General features: G+C 48.3%; 1 protein-coding gene across 1 annotated transcript in view; it reads right to left on the bottom strand.

The window, feature by feature from the left end:
- LOC119967280 overlaps positions 1-22,419 on the bottom strand; it is a 304,394-nt gene that overhangs the window by 16,683 nt on the left and 265,292 nt on the right. The window contains exons 20-22 of the mRNA XM_038799603.1: positions 4,661-4,800; positions 2,450-2,597; positions 1,782-1,895 (exon numbers count right to left, since the gene is read on the bottom strand). Coding sequence (XP_038655531.1) covers positions 1,782-1,895; positions 2,450-2,597; positions 4,661-4,800 — 402 coding nt within the window. The remainder of the gene's footprint in view (positions 1-1,781; positions 1,896-2,449; positions 2,598-4,660; positions 4,801-22,419) is intronic.

Raw genomic sequence — 22,419 nt, 5'->3', positions numbered from 1 at the left:
ATCGGAGCCTGGCAGAACAGGGTCCGAGTGGTCTAGCCGGGGTGGAAAGTTGGGGGGAAGGAACCGAGGTTGGGGGGAAGAGTTTTACAAGAGGCAGTGGACGGGAGGAGTTGGAGGGGGGGGGGGTGTTACAACTCTTGGGTTCATGTACGGCACTCTTTCAGAGGTTGGACGGTGCTGAGTGTGGGGGGGGGGGGGGGGGGGGGGGGTGGGCGGGAGACTCTACAGTGACCATGGGCGGTCCCGGACTCCTTTTTTCTTTTTCTCCTTTGTTCTTTTTGTTTCCACCGGGGGAGAGTTTGTTTTATTGGATGCATATATTGACAGGTGGGCCGTTGTTTGGGGATTGTGGGAGGATGGGATCGTTGTTATTGTTAAGGGGATTGATTTTGTATTTGTTACCGTTTACTGTCTGTGGGTGGGGTGCAAATTTTGAAGGAAAATGTGAAAATGGAGAATAAAAACATTTATAAAAAAAAAAGTTGTTCTGGTGGCCCGGATTAGATGCTCAAATCGCAGAGAAAGTGGTACAAAACTAAGAAACACTCCACCACTGTAACCATTACTTCGGTGGGAATGACTGACACAGCCATGGCAGAGAATACACACAGACTCTGCTGGACAAGCTGAGGGATACATTTTCCTAGTGATGTGGATGCACACTAATGGCCAGAAGTACTGATTATCAAATCCACAACGACAGAACAAACCATTAAGAAGTTAGACAAAATATTCACAAGATTTGGAATACTGGAGCAGGTCGTAAATGATAATGGTAAATATAAAATAAACATTTCCAGCATCACTATATTGTATAAATATACCTTCTTTAATGTAAAAGGAGTTCCTTTGAAACATTTACCCTATCAAAATGTGAGCAGGCATCTATCACAGCAAACAAACCAGTCGCATCTTGGGAATGTTCACATCCTGCTTCATTAAATTGGCTGACGCATGATACTGGTGGAAATTAAATTTGGAGATAGATCATCAAGAGGAAATCACAACCTTTAAACTCAGCTCACTGAACCAGTGAGCTCCAGCTGATACTGTTAGGTGAGATATTTCCTATTGAATACCATGATGAGTGTATCTTCACCTGAGGATGGAGCTGGCTAGTGATTTGAAACAAACCTGTTGGACTTTAACCTGGTGTTGTAAGAGTTCTTAAGTGTATTTGAACATGCATTAGCCACCAGACAGTACAAAGAAACTCTTGGCTTCTCCGGACCTCCCAGGGATAGCTAGCGGAAGCTAATTTGTAAGTTAACTTACCCTTGTCTATTGAAGCCACGTAAAATGGTGGGCAGCACGGCAGCACAGTGGTTAGCATTGTTGCTTCACAGTGCTAACGACGCTGATTCAATTCCCTCCCTGGTTGACTGTGTGGAGTTTGCACTTTCTCCTTTCTGTGAGGGTTTCCTCTGAATGCTCCAGTTTCCTCCCCAGTACAAAGATGTGTAGGTTAGGTGGATTGGACATGCTAAATTACCCCTTAGGGTAAGGTTAAAGGGCGGGGAATAGGACCTAGGTAGGGTGGTCTTTCAAAGTGTCGGTGCAGACTCAATGGGCTGAATGGCCTCTTTCTGTGCTGTAGGGATTCTACTGTTTTTTAAAACAACGTTATGATGCAGGATCAGGAGTAAACAATGCAATTCATTGGTACTGTTCTGGATTATGTTAAAACATGCATTTCCACCAGAAATACAAAGTTACAGCATCACATTGCCATTATGAAACAGTCAGCATGTGTTAGTAGAAACAGTAAGCCCTGAGCTTACCTTTGCCGTTCTTTCCACCAAACGTTCCTGAGCAAACATTGGGATCCCTCCATTGCTGCGATTTGCATATTGGTTCACAAATGGTGTATAGCCTTTCAGGACCACCCCATTCACCTGTAACTTGTCAAATGGATTGTTTATTTTACAGTAAAATTTTCATTTCGTTTTTCACATTTATTTCACTTGGCAAGGGATGTCTGAAAGTTCATTTTATTGGATTGCAAAAATGTGTTTAAAGAAATTGGCCTGACAGTCTGTGGCAGCCACATCTTGGACTCAGTTCTACAATGTGCCTGCCAACACTGATCTCAATAAAGCTTGTGTGGTCAGGAAGTCTGTTTATTTACTTGTAAATGGCAGTGCCCATGCCACCAGAGATGTATTTATGGCACCTGCCCAGAGGATGTAACATATTGCGGCAATGCTTGCCATGTCCAGAGGAGGGATTTGGGGGTCCTAATCCCACTGTCAGAAAATACTCTCAACAAAGACACCACAGAAGGTGTTCAACACACATTGACAAAATTAGTATTTGAGAAAAACCCATTTAGACTTCACCACTTGCCAACACTGCCACTCACTGCCTTGAATCTCACCCGATATTCTAATTACAGCCGAATCTCCTGCAACTTTTGGTGACAAACTCGATAAAAGATGACACCACTTACCTGTTTAGTCCTGTGCTTGCCCATCTGACGGATAGAGAGGGCAGGAAGAGCAGACCTGGCTTTTGAGGGTCTTTGTATTTTTTTCTTCCTTGCCTTGGAATAAAACATTACCTCGGATTCAATCTCACTGTTGCTGTCTTCACTTGTCCTGAAAGAAATTAGGTGCATTTTCATTCAGATGTTAATCCATTTATTCAGAAATTTCTGTTATGATGGCATCAATAGCTCCATTAACGAGGAGAAATAACATTTTTTTTTCTTCTACTTCAGGTGAGTGGCGTGCCTCCTAAATTGTGCCATCTTGTGACAAAACACTGGTCGTGCAATAGGAGTTATTTGAAATCAGGCCCATTGATAACATTTTTGCTTACCTCAAACAACACCAAAGGCTGTTTCGGGTTCTGTTGATTATTTGTAATTAAATTGCAAATTACTTCAATGTTTCTGATAGGTTTGAGGTAATACGGGTGACAAAGTGATGATTAAATATCATATAACAACATACAAAACATTATTGTGATAAAGCTGAAGGAACAAACTAATGATCATGGGTCTAAAACCCCAACGCGGTTACTAAAGACTGCAGACCATTATCATGACAATAGTGGGGTTGTGCACTCCTCGAGCTTTTCTAAGACAGCTACCAGCCCTAAAATTGCAAAATATGGCACAGGAGGGCAGGCCCAGGAGAAAGCTGACTTCCTAACTTCCAAAAAGCAGTCGGGTTGCCAAAATATAATCACAAAATTATTTTGAACTTTGGAGGTCCAGACCATGATTGGAAAATAAAATCTAGACCTGGAATGATCTGCCCGTGATTTTTTTCTTGTCCATTCATGGGATGTGGGCATCATGTATTGCCCCTCCCTAACTGCCCTTGAAACGTGGTGATGAGCCACCTTCTTGAACTGCTGCAATCTAAGTAGGTATACCCACAATTATTTAGAATCCCTGAATCATAGAATCCCTACAGTGCAGAAGGAGGCCATTCGGCCCATCGAGTCTACACTGGCCCTTGGACAGAGCACCCTACTTTAGCCCACACATCCACCCTATCCCCATAACCCCATAAACTCACCTCACCTTTTGGACACTAAGGGGCAATTTAACATGGCCAATCTACATAACCTGCACATCTTTGTACTGTGGGAGGAAACTGGAGCACCCGGAGGAAGCACAAACAGACACAAGGAGAAAGTGCAACTCCACACTGACAGTGTCCCGAGGCCGGAATTGAACCCAGGTTCCTGGAGCTGTGAGGCAGCAGTGCTAACCACTGCCACCATGTTGCCTTAAGGGAGTTAGGGAGGGAGTTCCAACGACAGTGAAAGAACAGTGATAGAGTTCCAAATCATGATGGTGTGAGACTTGGAGAGGAACTAGGAGGTGGTGATGTTCCCAAGTGCCTGTTATTCTTGCTCTTCCGCATGGTAGACATCATGCATTTGGGAGGTGATGTGGGAGGACCTTCTGTGAATTGTGGATGAGATTCAAGAGTTCCTGGCAGGCATACATGGGTCTTGACTTAATGCACAGCCCTTCTGCTGCACAACTTCACTCCTGCCATACTTACTCTGGGAATGTACTGGAAGGGCTGCATTCTATACACAGACGCACACACAATGGCTGGAGAATTCCGATCATTGGAATTCTCTACTCCCACTGGCAGCGCAACCAGTCCTGCAGGTTAGCCGATGGCGTGGAGTGGCTGCAACGGGAAACCCCATTGACAAGTGGTGGGAACAGAGAATCCCGTCACTAGCGAATGGAGCGCCGCAGAGAAACACGCAGCTGGGGACAGCCAAATCCAGCAATGGGCGGCATGGCAGAATGGTGGTTAGCACTGTTACTTCACAGTTCCAGTGTCCCAGGTTCGATTCCCGCCTTGGGTCACTGGATGTGTGGAGCCTGCACGTTCTCCTTTGCCTGCGTGGGATTCTTCCGGGTGCTCCGGTTTCCTCCTACAAGTCCCGAAAGACGTGCTTGTTAGGTCATTTGGACATTCTGAATTCTCCCTTAGTGCCCCGAACAGACACCGGAGTGTGGCGACTAGGGGATTTTAATAGTAACTTCATTGTAGCATTAATTAAGCCTACTTGTGACAATAAAGATTATTATTATAAAAACACAAAGTTATAAATCTTAAAGTCTTTTTCACATTTTATGCAGTTTTAATGTGAATTGAATTTTTACAGAGAACTGAAAACATACTCTGACTCGATCACAGACTCAGGCAAGTCCATCTGGTTTAGCACTATGTAGCATTGCTGTATTGACTCCAGTGACATCTTGTCTTCTAAGCGAAGAAATTTCTTTGCTTGTTGATGTTTTAGCTTGTTTGTCAAGTCATTCTATGAAAAATGTGATAGAATTATGACAATAGGCATATGAAGTTGTTAAGTTATTAACTTGACAATATTGGTCACAGGTTTGAATATCTGACTTATGGGCAGTTCCAGCAGTTTGTGATCTGAATGAGTTTGTAAATTCGGAACAAGTTTGCAAATTTTGAACTGAGATCTGTATCTCGGACAATTAAGAAACCAGGTATTGGAATTGAAAGTCCTTAACCCTGATAGAAACTGATTGAATTTGAAGCGTATCTTCACACACACACACCAAACCGTGGGGAGGTATTCCCAAGCTTATTATCAGCCCATTGAACTGTGTTATGAACACTCCTTCTGTGCTCAACAAGTCCTGGCATTGCACTTGATACTTCTGGCCCAGAGGGGGAGGCGATGGCGTAGTGGTATTGTCACTGGATTAGGTAATCCAGAGACCCAGGGTAATGCTCTCGGGTCGCACATTTGGATCCCACCATGGCAGATAGTGAAATTTGAATTCAATTAAAAAAATGGAAAATCTGGAATTAATTCCAATGAAGACCATGAAAGCATTGCCAATTGTCGTAACAACCCATTTTGTTCACTAATGTCCTTCAGGGAAGGAAATCTGCCATCATTACCCGGCCTGACCTACATGTGACTCCAGACCCACAGCGATGCGGTTGGCTTTTAACTACCCCCACTGAAGTGTCCTAACAAGCCTCTCAGTTCAAGGGCAATTACGGATGGGGAACAAATGTTCCCAGCCTGTGATGCAAACATCCCAAGAACGAATAAAAAAAGGTCCAGATGCTAGCAACGTGCCACAAGATCTCTGACACTGATTGAATTGAACAAAACTAAACTAAAATCACCCAACCCAAGTCATTCAATTAGGCCCTGATTTTATACGAAAAAATTATAAAACAACTTGGCATGTGTAGTATGATTGATTATTACCATCTAAATTAAGCTAACATCTGTCATTTTACAAATAAATCTAAATGTAATTCAGAATCAGTAAAGAACGAGTTCAGAGGTAACTGGGTAGAGTGCATTTCTCCATCAGTGTGTTAACTCAATATTACTACAATTATGTAGCACTTCCTTAAGGCCGTTGCTTGCCTCATTGATAACTACAAAGTTTAAAATCATTATTTCTATTAAGAGCATTGTTATGGTATCTGGACCAGACCCCAATTTATATTGGGACACCGAATGAGACCTAACAATTATTTGATTTGTAAAATGTGAGGAAAGGATACTTCATTCCAGGAGGGATTCCACTAACAACTGCAGATCTTTCATAATAGAACAAACTTTATTATTAACATAATGGGTTTAACTTCACTAACACCCAAGGAAAAAACAGCTTTTCAATTAACAGTGAAACAGTTCTTTCAAAAAAATAAAGAAAGGTCTTTGAGCTTATTTTCCAATCTACTTTTAAACTTTTCATTAAGCAAAATCCACACACACACACAGGTCAAATGCCACTTATTGATATTATTAACGCTCAGTGGCTTACAGATTTATTCACAAGAGAAACTTTCAGAAGTCAGTCTGAGAACATAGATCTTTTCCTCAGAAAACAGAGTAGAACTCTAAAAATGAAACTAAAAATAATATACACAGGGCAGGGCTAAAAATGAAACTAAAAACAGACCCAGCCTCCCATGGGTGACACCCCAGCCGGCCTAGCTGTTAACCCCTTAATCATAGTTTTAGCAGGCATATAATCTGGGTATGAAGACCCAGGAGGCCCTTGTAGGTGAATAAACGCGAGTTTATTGTAGGCATAGAAAATGGCACTACAGTGGCATCCACACAATCAGTCCCCATCAAAACTACCAGAATGCCTTCCTTGTCCGACTTATACGTAGTCTGGTAATGACCCCAGCAGTGCGGGCCTCACCCACTAGCGGGGAAGCACATATTCCATGAGTCCCACGGGGAGATCGATTAGGGTACTCCGTGGGCCTCAAGAGGATTATTACATCCCCCTCCCCCACCCAAGTCTGAAGGTTCTCCTCCAGTAGCTGTCTGAAAGGTCCTTTTTTGCCTGGCTGCGCCTCTACCAGCAGTAGATGTCGGGGCGTGTACCGAGTCGTCGATCGCCTTTTTTGTGATGAATCACGGAGGTTCATTGCTGGGGGCTTGGCTTTGGTTGCGGCATCATCCATAAGTGCTGGTGCCTCTGTGTCCATGTCCGAGGCGGGGTCATCATCGCCCTGTCAGTCTGGATGCTGGCCCACGGTGGGTCGTGCTTCCTGACTGCATGGCGGTACGAGGGGCGGTGTGGGCACTGTTGTACCTGGGGTGGTTTTCTCCATGGCGGGTTCCCTGCCCTTGGGGTGGTCTACATGTTTCCATACAGTATTTTCTCAGGTTCTTACCTTGTATGAAATGGGCCCCATTCTCTCCACTCATCCCAGGGACCCAATGGGCGCCATCCCCGAAAGTATGGACAGCACTCATGGTTTAAAGCCTCACTCAGGCATCCGGTGGTTGTGGTACTTTGGAGGTCAGATTTGACTCTACTTTCCCACCTAGACTTAGAAATGTCAGGCTCAAGCAGGTTTGGAGGCTTCGGCCTATTAATAGCTCCGCTGGTGCTAATCCTGTTGTGATGTGAGGCACGGTCCAATAATGGAACAGGAACCTTGCCAGCTTTGTATCAAGGGAACTCATATTTTGGTTCTGGGCTGAGGCTATGGAAGGAATCCCTTTGCCCTTGTTTAAGAGGCCTCACAGGGGCTTATGGTCAGTGATGATATTGAAATGGTGCCCGCAAATCTTTCACCGTGTTTATCACGGCCAACCTTTCATAGAACATAGAACGATACAGCGCAGTACAGGCCCTTCGGCCCACGATGTTGCACCGACATGGGAAGTCAAAAACTAAAGGCCATCTAACCTACACTATGCCATTATCATCCATATGCTTATCCAATAAACTTTTAAATGCCCTCAATGTTGGCGAGTTCACTACTGTTGCAGGTAGGGCATTCCACGGCCTCACTACTCTTTGCGTAAAAAACCTACCTCTGACCTCTGTCCTATATCTATTACCCCTCAATTTAAGGCTATGTCCCCTCGTGCTAGCCACGTCCATCCGCGGGAGAAGGCTCTCACTGTCCACCCTATCTAACCCTCTGATCATTTTGTATGCCTCTATTAAGTCACCTCTTAACCTTCTTCTCTCTGACGAAAACAACCTCAAGTCCATCAGCCTTTCCTCATAAGATTTTCCCTCCATACCAGGCAACATCCTGGTAAATCTCCTCTGCACCCGTTCCAAAGCTTCCACGTCCTTCCTATAATGAGGCGACCAGAACTGTACGCAATACTCCAAATGCGGCCGTACCAGAGTTTTGTACAGCTGCAACATGACCTCATGGCTCCGGAACTCAATCCCTCTACCAATAAAGGCCAACACACCATAGGCCTTCTTCACAACCCTATCAACCTGGGTGGCAACTTTCAGGGATCTATGTACATGGACACCGAGATCCCTCTGCTCATCCACACTACCAAGAATTTTACCATTAGCCAAGTATACCGCATTCCTGTTTTTCTTTCCAAAGTGAATCACCTCACACTTCTCTACATTGAACTCCATTTGCCACCTCTCAGCCCAGCTCTGCAGCTTATCTATGTCCCTCTGTAACCTGCAACATCCTTCCACACTGTCTACAACTCCACCGACTTTAGTGTCGTCTGCAAATTTACTCACCCAACCTTCTGTGCCCTCCTCTAGGTCATTTATAAAAATGACAAACAGCAATGGCCCCAGAACAGATCCTTGTGGTACACCACTCGTAACTGAACTCCATTCTGAACATTTGCCATCGACCACCACCCTCTGTCTTCTTTCAACTAGCCAATTTCTGATCCACATCTCTAAATCACCCTCAATCCCCAGCCTCCGTATTTTCTGCAATAGCCGACCGTGGGGAACCTTATCAAACGCTTTACTGAAATCCATATACACCACATCAACTGCTCTACCCTCGTCTACCTGTTCAGTCACCGTCTCAAAGAACTCGATAAGGTTTGTGAGGCATGACCTACCCTTCACAAAACCATGCTGACTATCCCTAATCATATTATTCCTATCTAGATGATTATAAATCGTATCTCTTATAATCCTCTCCAAGACTTTACCCACAACAGACGTGAGGCTCACCGGCCTATAGTTACCGGGGTTATCTCTACTCCCCTTCTTGAACAAAGGGACCACATTTGCTACTCTCCAGTCCTCTGGCACTATTCCTGTAGCCAATGATGACATAAAAATCAAAGCCAAAGGCTCAGCAATCTCTTCCTTGGCTTCCCAGAGAATCCTAGGATAAATCCCATCAGGCCCCGGGGACTTATCTATTTTCACCTTGTCCAGAATTGCCAACACTTCTTCCCTACGCACCTCAATGCCATCTATTCTAATAGCCTGGGTCTCAGCATTCTCCTCCACAACATTATCTTTTTCCTGAGTGAATACTGACGAAAAGTATTCATTTAGTATCTCGCTTATCTCCTCAGCCTCCACACACAACTTCCCACCACTGTCCTTGACTGGCCCTACTCTTACCCTAGTCATTCTTTTATTCCTGACATACCTATAGAAAGCTTTTGGGTTTTCCTTGATCCTACCTGCCAAAGACTTCTCATGTCCCCTCCTTGCTCGTCTTAGCTCTCTCTTTAGATCCTTCCTCGCTTCCCTGTAACTATCAAGCGCCCCAACTGAAACTTCACGCCTCATCTTCACATAGGCCTCCTTCTTCCTCTTAACAAGAGATTCCACTTCTTTGGTAAACCACGGTTCCCTTGCTCTACCCCTTCCTCCCTGCCTGACTGGTACGTACTTATCAAGAACACGCAATAGCTGTTCCTTGAACAAGCTCCACATATCCAGTGTGCCCAACCCTTGCAGCCCACTTCTCCAACCTACACATCCTAAGTCATGTCTAATGGCATCATAATTGCCCTTCCCCCAGCTATAACTCTTGCCCTGCGGGGTATACTTATCCCTTTCCATTACTAACGTAAAGGTCACCGAATTGTGGTCACTGTTTCCAAAGTGCTCACCTACCTCCAGATCTAACACCTGGCCTGGTTCATTGCCCAAAACAAAATCCAATGTGGCCTCGCCTCTTGTTGGCCTGTCAACATATTGTGTCAGGAAACCCTCCTGCACACATTATACAAAGAACGACCCATCCAATGTACTCGAACTATATCTTTTCCAGTCAATATTAGGAAAGTTAAAGTCTCCCATAACAATTACCCTGTTACTTTCGCTCTTTTCCAGAATCATCTTCGCCATCCTTTCCTCTACATCTCTAGAACTATTAGGTGGCCTATAGAAAACTCCCAACAGGGTGACCTCTCCTTTCCTGTTTCTAACCTCAGCCCATACTACCTCGGAAGAAGAGTCCCCATCTAGCATCCTTTCCGCCACCGTAATACTGTCCTTGACTAGCAGCGCCACACCTCCCCCTCTTTTGCCCCCTTTCTTTCTCTGTCAGGTCATAGTGATGTTCCACATCGGCCAGAGTCCTAGATGCATATGCCATTGGTGTTCCGTGCCATCGTCCCACCGATGGGACAACATTGTTCTAATGCCATATAGTGAGGCATTGCGTGTGAGGATGAACGATCTTGAAGGATTTTCATGTGTCAATAGCTGAGAATATAGTAACTGCTTCTGTACCCTTGCAAACGCTTCCTCTTGTGGCACTCCCCATGCCCATCTTTAGTTCAACTTCAGCAGCGTGTGTATGGGTGCCAACAGAGTGACTAGATTCGGGATAAATTTCCTGTAATAGATCACGAGCCCCAAAGATTACCTCAGTTTGGTCGTATTTGTTTTGGTTTCGGGGCTTCCTTTATGGCCTGAACCTTTCTTCTACATGGAGCAAGCGATTCTTGTTCACATGGTATCCCAGGTACGTGATTACCTTCGCCTGAAAGACACACTTGCCTCTCTTCAGGTGGATGCCTGCTTGGGAGAACCGCCTGAGGATCTCTTCCAAGTTGTCCAAGTGATTCTTCTCGATGCACCCCAAAATGAGCACATCATCCAGGTATACCTGGACTTTGACAAAGAGTCATTGGACTTGAAACATTAGCTCTTTTCTCTCCCTACAGATGCTGCCAGACTTGCTGAGATTTTCCAGCATTTTCCCTTTCGGTCCAGGTATACTGCTACTTTGGGCAGGCTCTGAAGGGTGCCTTCCATTACCCTTTGGAATATCACACATTTGGATCAGACCCCGAAGGCGAGCTGAGTATTATCGTATGGACCCCTCTGGGTATTGTTGGTCATATACTTCCATGTTGTTGCGTCAAGCTCTGATTGGAAATATGCGTGGCTCATGTCCCGTTTTGTGAATGAATGACTTTGCATACAGATCCTCGACATGCGGCATGGGATATCAGTCCTGCTCACTGTCAATTTATAATCGCCGCAGAGACAAACCGACTTATCCGCTTTCAGCAGCACTCATGCCGCCCACTCTGCAAATTGAACCGGGCATATGATGACCAAACTTTCTACGTTTGGTAATTTGGTTTCCACCTTTGTGAACAAGGCGTAAGGGGCCAGTTGTGCTCTGACATATTTGGGCTAGGCCTCTGGTCAATGTAAATTCTTGTCCTGGCCTCTTTTATTTTTCCGAGGGCCTCCTGGAAAATCTCAATATTTCCTGAGGACCTCATACAGTCTGCCAGTACCCATCTGGAATACTTGTTACCAATCCAGGCGAAGTGTTCGCAGCCAACCACTGTCCAACAGGTTGGGTCCCGGCCCTTGTACCACTATTAGTGGAAGCTTAACCGCCTGCTGCCCATGGGTGACCAGGGCCACAGTAGTCCCTTTGATATTCAACGGCGCCGGGATATGTCACCAGCCGGGCAATCCCAAGGGCAGGATGCGCGTGCAAAGTTGGTAAAAGGTTTGTTGACCGATGACAGCAGCCCCTACGTCAATCTTCATTACTAGGGAGACTGGTGACTTGAAGTCTAATCTGAATCGGGGTCATGATGCTGCATCAGGTCATCCTCCTTGGGCTGGGCAACGTGCAAGGCCCTGGTTCGGGCGACCTTGTCATCTGCTCAGGGAAGCGTGTTCTTTGTCAATTCTGGCGGCCTTGGTTGCTGCACATTTGGCAACCGCAAGCATGGTAATGCTGCTGGTCCTCCTGGTCATCCTCTGGGGAGCAGTGACGCTGGTCTGTGGTGGCCCTTGACCATTGAGTCCGGACGTGACTGTGTGTAATTGGTTGCTGCTTTGTTGGCGATCTGGTCATGCAAGTACTGCCTTGAGAGGGCACTGCAGTCCTATACAGGGGTTGTCCAACTCTATGGACGCTGGAATCAATGGAACCCTGGCGCTCCCGAAACCCCTTCTCCACATTCTCACGTGACAGGGCTAGCTTAATTGCTCTTTTCAGATCCAATGTTGGTTCTGCAATCAACACCCTCCGAGTTGCCATGTTGTTAATCCAGCACACTAAATGGCCCCTGAATATCTCAGAGAGGAATGGACCGAACGTACAACGTTCTGCCAGCCTTTGGAGTTGTGCGTCGGAAAGTCCATTTACCAACTCCCCTGGAGTCTGCACAGTGATGCTAAACAGATACCATTGCATTATCATGGATGCTTTTGGTTTGTAATGATTCGCTACTAACTCAACTAGTTCATCAAAGGATTTTGAGTCCGGGACTTATGCCGAAGGTTGTGGACCCTCAGGCGGTCAGGAGGATTACCTTACGCCAATGCTCTCCAGTGAGTGATGCCACTTGCTCAGAAGAAATACCACATTCGTTCAGCATATTAGGCCCAATCCTCCAGGTCTGCATGAGTGGCCTCTAATTTCCTAAAGAGCGGCATTTTCAAAACTACCCCAATTTCATTCCTGCATGGCATTATTCAGGTGCGGCTGGGACGTCCAGAATCGCAATTGCTGTTTTGACCTCGTTGCCTGTATGACGACGAACGAGGCCCTTGTAGGTGAATAAAATGCGAGTTTATTGGAGACAAGACATAGAAAGGGGCTGTTGCCATGTCATGCGCACACAATCAGTCCACGTTGAGACTACCAGATTGTCTGTCCCTGCCCGGGCCAGCTTTTACATAGTCCGGTAACAAACCCCAGCTGGGTGGGCCACCGTCTACTGGCGGGGAAGCTCCTATTTCACAGGTTCCACAGGGAGATCGATTAGGGTATCCCTGTTGGCCTGTGGGTTATTACAGTACCTTAACCCAAGTTATTTTAATACCATTACTTCAACAGACACAAAATACAATAAATATATATAACATTTTCCTACATTCGTCACAGTATTCATCTCACTGAGGAGGATTCAGGTCAATTCACATCTAAAAACTTGCTCTGGAAACTATGCTCACATTTTGACAGCTGTGACAAAAACCACCACAGCAGCTGAGATAATCCACAACATTCTAAAAAAAAGTCAAATCATCCTGACTCCCAATGTTATTTTTTAAAATTAATTTTTATGGGATGTGGGCCCAGTGACAGTGCAGGAATGGAAATATATTTCCAAGTCAGGGTGTTGAGTGACTTGGAGGGGAACGTCCAGGTGGCGGTGTTCCCATGTATCTGCTGCCCTTGTCCTTCTAGAGCGTAGTGATCGTGGGTTTGGAAAGTTCAGTCGAAGGAGCCTTGGTGAGTTCCTGCAGTGCATCTTGTTAGATGGTACACACTGCAGCTACTGTGCGTTGGTGGTAGAGGAAGTGAATGTTTGTGGAAGGGGTGCCAATCAAGTGGGCTGCTTTGTCCTGCATGGTATCGAGCTTCTTGTGTGTTGTTGGAGCTGCAGTCATCCAGGCAAGTGGAGAGTATTCCAATACACTCCTGACTTGTGACTTGTATGTGGTGACAGGCTTTAGGGAGTCAGGAGGTGAGTTACTCGCTGCAGGAGTTCTACCTCTGACCTGTTCTTGTAGCCACAGTTCAGTTTATAGTCATGGTAACCCTCAGGATGTTGATAGTAGTGGATTCAGTGATGGCGATGACATTGAATAGAACATAGAACATAGAACAGGACAGCACAGAAGAGGCCCTTTGGCCCTCGATGTTGTGCCGAGCCTTGTCCGGAACCAAGATCAAGCTATCCCACTCCCTGTCATTCTGGTGTGCTCCATGTGCCTATCCAATAACCGCTTGAAAGTTCCTAAAGTGTCTGACTCCACTATCACAGCAGGCAGTCCATTCCACACCCTAACCACTCTCTGAGTAAAGAACCTACCTTGGACATCTCCCACCCTGAACCTTATAGTTATGCCCCCTTGTAACAGCTACATCCACCTGAGGAAATAGTCTCTGAACGTCCACTCAATCTATCCCCCTCATCATCTTATAAACCTCTATTAAGGCGCCTCTCATCCTCCTCCTCTCCAAAGAGAAAAGCCCTAGCTCCATCAACCTTTCCTCATAAGACCTATCCTCCAAACCAGGCAGCATCCTGGTAAATCTCCTTTGCACCCTTTCCAATGCTTCCACATCCTTCCTATAGTGAGGCGACCAGAACTGCACACAATACTCCCAATGTGGTCTCACCAGGGTCATGTATAGTTGCAGCATAACCCCGTGGCTCTTAAACTCAAGCTCCCTGTTAATAAACGCGAACACACGTTCACGGCTCTATCCACTTGAGTGGCAACCTTCAGAGATCTGTGGACATGAACCCCAAGATCTCTCTGTTCCTCCACATTCCTCAGAAACCTGCCGTTGACCCTGTAACCCACATTCAAATTTTTTCTACCAAAATGAATCACCTCGCATTTATCAAGGTTAAACTCCATCTGCCATTTTGCGGCCCAGCGCTGCATCCTATTAATGTCTCTTTGCAGCATACAACAGCCCTCCACCTCATCCACTACTCCACCAATCTTGGTGTCATCAGCAAATTTACTAACCCACCCTCCAGCCCCCTCCTCCAAGTCATTGATAAAAATCACAAATAGCAGAGGACCCTGTGGTGAATGAGTAACCACTATAAATTCACACTGTACATTACTGTGTCCCTTTGGGCTCCATCTGTGAGCCTTTGCGCGGCTCTGCCCACAGGGGGAGACGAGGAGCATGTACAGGGCTCCACCCTGGGCTCCACCCCCAGCAGGAAGTATAAGCGCTGCAGTCCTGCGAGTCCGCCCTCAGTTCAGCATACTCGCAGGCAGGCTCAGTTGTAAGCCGATTAAAGCCACAGTTTACTTCAACTCGTGTCTCCGAATGAATTGATGGTCGCATCAGACCCAGCACTGATCCCTGTGGTACACCGCTGGTAACTGGTCTCCAGTCTGAAAATTTTCCATCCACCACCACCCTCTGTCTTCTATGTGATAGCCAGTTACTTATCCAATTGGCCAAATTTTCCTCTATCCCACACCTCCATACTTTCTTCATGAGCCGACCATGGGGAACCTTATCGAACGCCTTACTAAAATCCTTGTATACGACATCAACTGCTCTACCTTCATCTACACACTTAGTTACCTCCTCAAAGAATTCAATCAAATTTGTGAGGCAAGGCTTACCCTTCATGAATCCGTGTTGACTATTCCGGATTAAGCTGCATCTTTCCAAATGGTCATAAATCCTATCCTTCAGGACCTTTTCCATTAAATTACCGACCACCGAAGTAAGACTAACCGGCCTATAATTACCAGGGTAATTCCTATTCCCTTTCTTGAACAGAGGAACAATATTCGCTACTCTCCAGTCCTCTGGCACTATCCCCGTGGACAGTGAGGACCCAAAGATCAAAGCCAAAGGCTCTGCAATCTCATCCCTTGCCTCCCAAAGAATCCTAGGATATATCAAATCTGGCTCAGGGGACTTGTCGACCCTAAGGTTTTTCAAAATTGCTAATACATCCTTCCTCAGAACATCCACCTCCTCCAGCTTACCCGCCTGTATCACACTCTCATCCTCAAAAACATGACCCCTCTCCTTGGTGAACACTGAAGAAAAGTATTCATTCAACGCCTCTCCTATCTCTTCTGACTCTATGCACAAGTTCCCACTGCTGTCCTTGACCGGCCCTAACCTCACCCTGGTCATTCTTTTATTTCTCACATAAGAGTAAAAAGCCTTGGGGTTTCCTTGATCCCACCCGCCAAGGACTTCTCATGCCCCCTCCTAGCTCTCCTAAGCCCTTTTTTTTTTAGCTCATTCCTTGCTACCTTGTAACCCTCAAGCGACCCAACTGAACCTTGTTTTCTCATACTTACACACGCTTTCTTTTTCCTCTTGACAAGACATTCAACCTCTTTTGTGAACCACGGTTCCCTTACATGGCCATTTCCTCCCTGCCTGACAGGGACATACCTATCAAGGACACGCAGTATTTGTTCCTTGAACAAGCTCCACTTTTCATTTGTGCCTTTCGCTGAAAGTTTCTGTTCCCATCTTATGCTCCCTAATTCTTGCCTAATCGCATCATAATTACCCCTCCCCCAATTATAAACCTTGCCCTGCCGTATGGCTCTATCCCTCTACATTGCAATAGTGAAAGTCACCAAATTGTGGTCACTATCTCCAAAGTGCTCTCCCACAAGCAAATCTAACACTTCGCTCGGTTCATTACCAAGTACCAAATCCAATGTGGCCCCACCTCTTGTCGGCCTATCCACATATTGTGTCAGGAAACCCTCCTGCACACACTGTACAAAAACTGCCCCATCCGAACTGTTCGACCTATAGAGGTTCCAATCAATATTTGGAAAGTTAAAGTCACCCATGACAACTACCCTGAGACCTCCACACCTATCCATAATCTGTTTTGCAATTTCTTCCTCCACATCTCTATTACTATTTGGGGGCCTATAGAAAACTCCTAACAACGTGACTGCTCATTTCCTATTTCTAACTTCAGCCCATATTACCTCAGTAGGCAGATCCCCCTCGAACTGCTTTTCTGCAGCCGTTAAACTATCCTTGATTAACAATGCTACTCCTCCACCTTTTACCAACTTCCCTACTCTTACTGAAACATCTATATCCCGGAACTTGCAACAACCATTCCTGTCCCTGTTGTAACCATGTCTCCATAATGGCCACAACATCGTAGTCCCAAGACCAATCCACGCTCCAAGTTCACCTACTCCTTATTCCGGATGCTCCTTGCATTGAAGTCGACACACTTCAACCCACCTTTCTGTCTGCCGGTACACTCCTGCGACCTTGATACCCTCCTCAGTACCTTACTACTCTCAACACTGGCTTCTGGACTACAGCTCGTTTTTCCATCCCTCTGACAAATTAGTTTAAACCCTCCCGAAGAGCCGTAGCAAATTTCCCTCCCAGGATATTGGTGCCCCTCTGGTTCAGGTGCAAACCGTCCTGTCTGTACAGGTCCCACCTTCCCCAGAATGTGTTCCAATTATCCACATAACTGAAACCCTCCCTCCTACACCATCCCTGCAGCCACGTGTTTATCTGCACTCTCTCCCTGTTCCTCACCTCGCTAGCACGTGGTATCGGCAACAAACCAGAGATGACAACATGGTTTGTCCGGGCTCTCATCTTCCAGCCTAGCTCCCTAAATTCCTGCTTTAAATCTGATGCACAATCAATTACGACAAGACGAGAGTAGAGCATAATCGAGGCTTTATTAAGCAGAGATGAGTAGCCTCCAGCAGCAGCTGCCGAAATGGCTGTAGCTCGGTGTGCCCACACATTTATACTTTGCCTACTGGGCAGAGCCAGCAGGCAGGGATCTATGCCCGTACCTGTAGTACAGGAGCTTTACCGTATTACACCTCATATGTGATATATACAATACACAGTGTGACTACCACATTCACCTCCTGTAAAAAAAGAGTCCAGCGGGGGTGGTGGAAGACTATTTACATGCATAGGTTAACATTTTAGGGAAAGTTCACAAATTAAGACGATTGGGTGCCTTGATCCTCCATTGTGAGCGCTGCAGTCCCGGTGGCGATGCAGGGGCCTCCGGGAGTGTGTCGCCCTCATCTTCATCCCCGGGTGTCCAAGGGGAGGACCGATCGTCCTGAAGCAGGGGCTGTGGTGGGGTGCGCTGGGGGGAGGAAGGGAGCGCAGGGGCAGAGGGGTGGTTGGTGACCCAGCTGGTGCCTGGTGCCTGAGGGAGACTGTGTCCTGGCGGCCATCGGGGTACGCCACGTAGGTGTACTGCGGGTTTGCGTAGAGTAGCTCCCTCTCGACCAACGGGTCTGCCTTGTGGAGCCGCACGCGCTTGCGGAGGAGAACGGGTCCTGGAGCTGCCAGCCACGTTGGGAGCGAAACCCCGGAGGTGGATGTCCTGGGGAAGGCAAGGAGACGTTCATGGGGGGTTTCATTAGTCGCGGTGCAAAGGAATGACGGAATGGAGTGAAGAGCGTCGGAGAGGACCTCTTGCCAGCGGGAGACCGGGAGATTCTTGGACCACAGAGCCAGCTGGACGGCCTTCCAGACTGTCCCATTCTCCCGCTCCACCTGCCCGTTTCCCCGAGGTTGTAGCTGGTCATCCTGCTCGAGGCGATGCCCTTGCTGAGCAGATACTGACGCAGCTCATCACTCATGAATGAGGATCCCCGGTCACTGTGGATGTAGGCGGGGAAGCCGAACAGAGCGAAGATGGTGTTGAGGGCTTTGATGACGGTGGCAGAAGTCATATCGGGGCATGAGACGACGAAGGGGAATCTGGAGTATTCGTCGGCCACGTTAAGAAAGTACGTGTTTCGGTCGGTGGAGGGGAAGGGCCCTTTGAAATCCACATTGAGGCGTTCAAAGGGGCGGGAGGCCTTCACCAGGTGCGCTCGGTCTGGCCGGTTGAAGTGCGGCTTGCACTCCGCGCAGACCTGGCAGTCTCTGGTGATAGCCCTGACCCCTAGGTGACAGAGAGCGTTGTGTAGGGTCTGGAGTCGGTCCACTTGTGCGCTGGCACATGTACCTCGGGATAGGTCATCGGGGGGCTCGTTGAACTTACCGGGGCAAAACAAAATCTCATAATTGTAGGTGGAGAGCCCGATCCTCCACCTGAATATTTTATCATTTTTAATCTTGCCCCACTGTGTGTTGTTGAACATGAAAGCTACCGACCATTGGTCAGTGAGGAGAGTGAATCTCCTGCCGGCCAGGTAATGCTAATGCCTCCAATGTCGCATAGCTTCTACGATGGCTTGGGCCTCTTTCTTGATGGAGGAGTGCCGAATTTCGGAGGCATGGAGGGTGCGTGAAATGAATGCCACGGGCCTGCCTGCCTGGTTGAGGGTGGTGGCCAGAGCGACGTCTGATGCATCGCTCTCGACTTGGAAGGGGAGGGTCTCCTCAACCGCGTGCATTGTGGCCTTGGCGATGTCGGCCTTGATACGGTTGAAGGTCTGGTGAGTCTCGACCGTCAGTGGGAAAACAGTGGTGTAAATGAGTGGGTGGGCCTTGTCCGCATAGTTAGGGACCCACTGGGTGTAGTATGAGAAGAGCCCCAGGCATCGTTTGAGGGCCTTGGGGCAGTGGGGGAGGAGGTGTTCCATGAAGGGGCGCATACGATCGGGGTCGGGCCCTAGAACTCCATTTTGCACCACATAGCCGAGGATGGCTAAGCGGTTGGTGCTGAACACGCACTTCTCCTTGTTATACGTTAGGTTGAGGAGTTTGGTTGTGTGGAGGAATTTGGAAAGGTTAGCGTCGTGGTCCTGCTGGTCATGGCCGCAGATGGTGATGTTATACAGGTACGGGAAGATCGACCGCAGTCCGTACCGGTCAACCATTCGGTCCATCTCCCGTTGGAAGACCGAGACCCCGTTAGTGACGCCGAAGGGAACCCTAAGGAAGTGGTAAAGACGGCCGTCCGCTTCAAACGTGGTTTACGGGCGGTCTGCCGTGCGAATGGGGAGCTGGTGATAGGCAGATTTCAGGTCCACTGCCGAGAAGACCTGGTACTGTGAAATCTGATTGACCATATCAGACATGCGTGGGAGGGGGTACGCGTCGAGCTGCGTGTACCGATTGATGGTCTGACTGTAGTCAACGACCATCCTGTTTTTCTCCCCAGTTTTCACAACGACCACGTGGGCTTTCCAGAGCTGTTGCTGGCCTCGATAATGCTTTCCCGCAGCAGCCGCTGAACCTCAGACCTGATGAAGTCCTGGGCACTGTACTGTCTGCTCCTGGTGGCGACGGGTTTGCAATCCAAGGTGAGGTTTGCAAACAGAGAAGGCGGGTAGACCTTAAGGGTCGTAAGACCGCAGACAGTAAGGGGTGGTAGGAGCCCGCCGAATTTCAGGCTTAGACTTTGGAGGTTGCACTGGAAGTCCAGGCCGAGTAGCAAGGCAGCGCAGAGGTTGAGGAGGACGTAGAGCTGGAAGTCGCTGTACTCTATGCCCTGGATGGTGAGGGTGGCGGTGCAGTACCCCCGGATCGCAACGGAGTGGGATCCGGAGGCCAGGGATATTCTCTGGTTAATGGGGTGTACCGTGAGGGAGCGGTGCCTTACCGTATCGGGGTGCATGAGCTCTCAGTGCTCCCGGAGTCCAGAAGGCAGGATGTCTTGTGCCCATCGACCTTTACTGTCGTCGACCCGGTCGCGAGGTTGTGCGGACGGAACTGGTCGATCGTGATGGAGGCGAGGCGTGGCTGGTGTTGGAAGGCCCCTGGCTGGTCGGCGGTGGTTGCAGGCGATGAGCGGCCCGATGAAGTGCCCGACGAGCAGGGGTCCTGAGGCGGGGAAGATGGTGGCGCCCACGGGGCGCACGTGGTGGGCAGCATTAAAGATGGCGGCACCCACAGGCAGCACGTGTCCTGAGGCAAGCAAATGGTGGCACCCACGGGCTGTACGTGTCCTGAGGCCAGTAAGATGGTGGCACGCACGGGCCGCACGTGGTCTGAGGCGAGGAAGATGGCAGCGCCCACGAGCCGCACGTGGGTTGCGGGGGCAAAAATGGTGGCACCCACGCGTCTCACGTGGGGGATGCAGGGACAATGGGCTTGGTTACAGCAGCGATTGAGCAGACTTGGCACACAGCAGCGAAATGTCCTTTCTTCCCGCAGGCCTTGCAGAGTGCGCTCCGCGCCGGACAGCACTGCCGGAGGTGGTTTGTCTGTCCGCAGAAGTAGCACTTAGGTCCCCCGGGGTTGGTTGGGTGTCGCGCGGTGCAGGCTTGGGGTTGGCTGGGGGAGGTCGCTGGTGGGGTCCACAATGGGGTGTTCGCTGGTGGGGTCCATGATGCCCAAGAGGGGGGTGCTGTGCGGTCGGGGCATACACTTGTACATTACGGGAGGCGACTGTTAGTGAGATCACGAGTTTCTTGGTCACCGTGAGGTGGAGGGTAGCCCCTTCTGAGAGGCGCTGGCGGATGTACGCCGACCCTATGCCCGTAACGAAAGCATCCCTAATTAGGAGTTCGGAATGTTCAATGGCCGAAACGGCCTGGCAATCGCAGTCCCTCGCCAGGGCGTGTCGGGAACGCCTGAAATCTTCCACAGACTCACCGGGGAGCTGATGCCGCGTGGACAGGAGGCGCCTGGCGTAGATTTTGTTGGTCTGCTGAGTGTAGTTCTCCTTCAGTAGCGTCATGGCCTCAGCATAGGTAGGCGCATCCCGGATGAGGGGAAAGATATCGGAGCTCAGCCGCGTATACAGGATCTGGAGCTTCTGTGCCTCTGTGGTTCTGTCGCAGATCCGATGTATGCTTCAAAGCAAGCTAGCCAATGTGCGAAGGCCGACTTGGCGTTGTCTGCTTGAGGGTGCAGCTGCAGGCGATCAGGCTTGATACAGAGATCCATCGTTGTTAAATCTCCGTCCAATAAATTGATGCACTATCAATTACGACGAGACGAGAGTAGAGAGTAATCGAGGCTTTATTATGCAGAGATGAGTAGCCTCCAGCAGCTGCTGCCAAAATGGCTGCAGCTCGGACAGCCCATACATTTATACTCCGCCTACTGGGCGGAGCCAACAGGCAGGGATCTACCCCCGTACCTGTAGTACAGGAGCCTTACCGTATTACACCTCATATCTGATATATATACAACAGTGGTGACTACCACAAAATCCCCATCCCTTCTCTTACCTATGTCTTTAGTACCAATGTGTACCATGACTTGTGACTGTTCTCCCACCCCCTTAAGGATTCTGAAAACACTGTCCGAGACATCATGGACCCTGGCACCCAGGAGGCAACATACCATCCATGAGCCTCTTTTGTTGCTACAGAACCGTCTATCTGTCCTTCTAACTATCGAGCCCCAATAACTATTGCTCTCCTGCTCTCCCTCCTTCCCTTCTGAGCCACAGGGATGGACTCAGTGCTGGAGATCCGTTCACCGTGGCTTACCCCTCGTATTCGTCCCCCTCAACAGTACCCAAAGTGGTATACTTGTTACTGAGGGGAACAACCACAGAGGATCCCTGCACTGGCTGCTTTCTCCCAGCCCCTCTCACCGTCACCTATCTATCTTGAATCTTCGGAGTAACTACATCCCTCAAGCTACTATCTATGACCACCTCTGCCTCTCGAATGATTCGAAGTTCATCCAGCTCCAGCTCCAGTTCCCTAACACGGTTTCTGAGGAGCTGGAGATCGGTGCACTTCCCACAGGTGAAATCAGCAAGGACACTGACGCATCCCTCACCTCAAACATTCTGCAGGAGGAA

Source organism: Scyliorhinus canicula, chromosome 6 (assembly GCF_902713615.1).
Source record: "Scyliorhinus canicula chromosome 6, sScyCan1.1, whole genome shotgun sequence".
Taxonomy (NCBI): Eukaryota; Metazoa; Chordata; class Chondrichthyes; order Carcharhiniformes; family Scyliorhinidae; genus Scyliorhinus; species Scyliorhinus canicula.
Note: the sequence above shows the minus strand (reverse complement) of the source record. Positions and strands in the feature narration are given on the sequence as shown.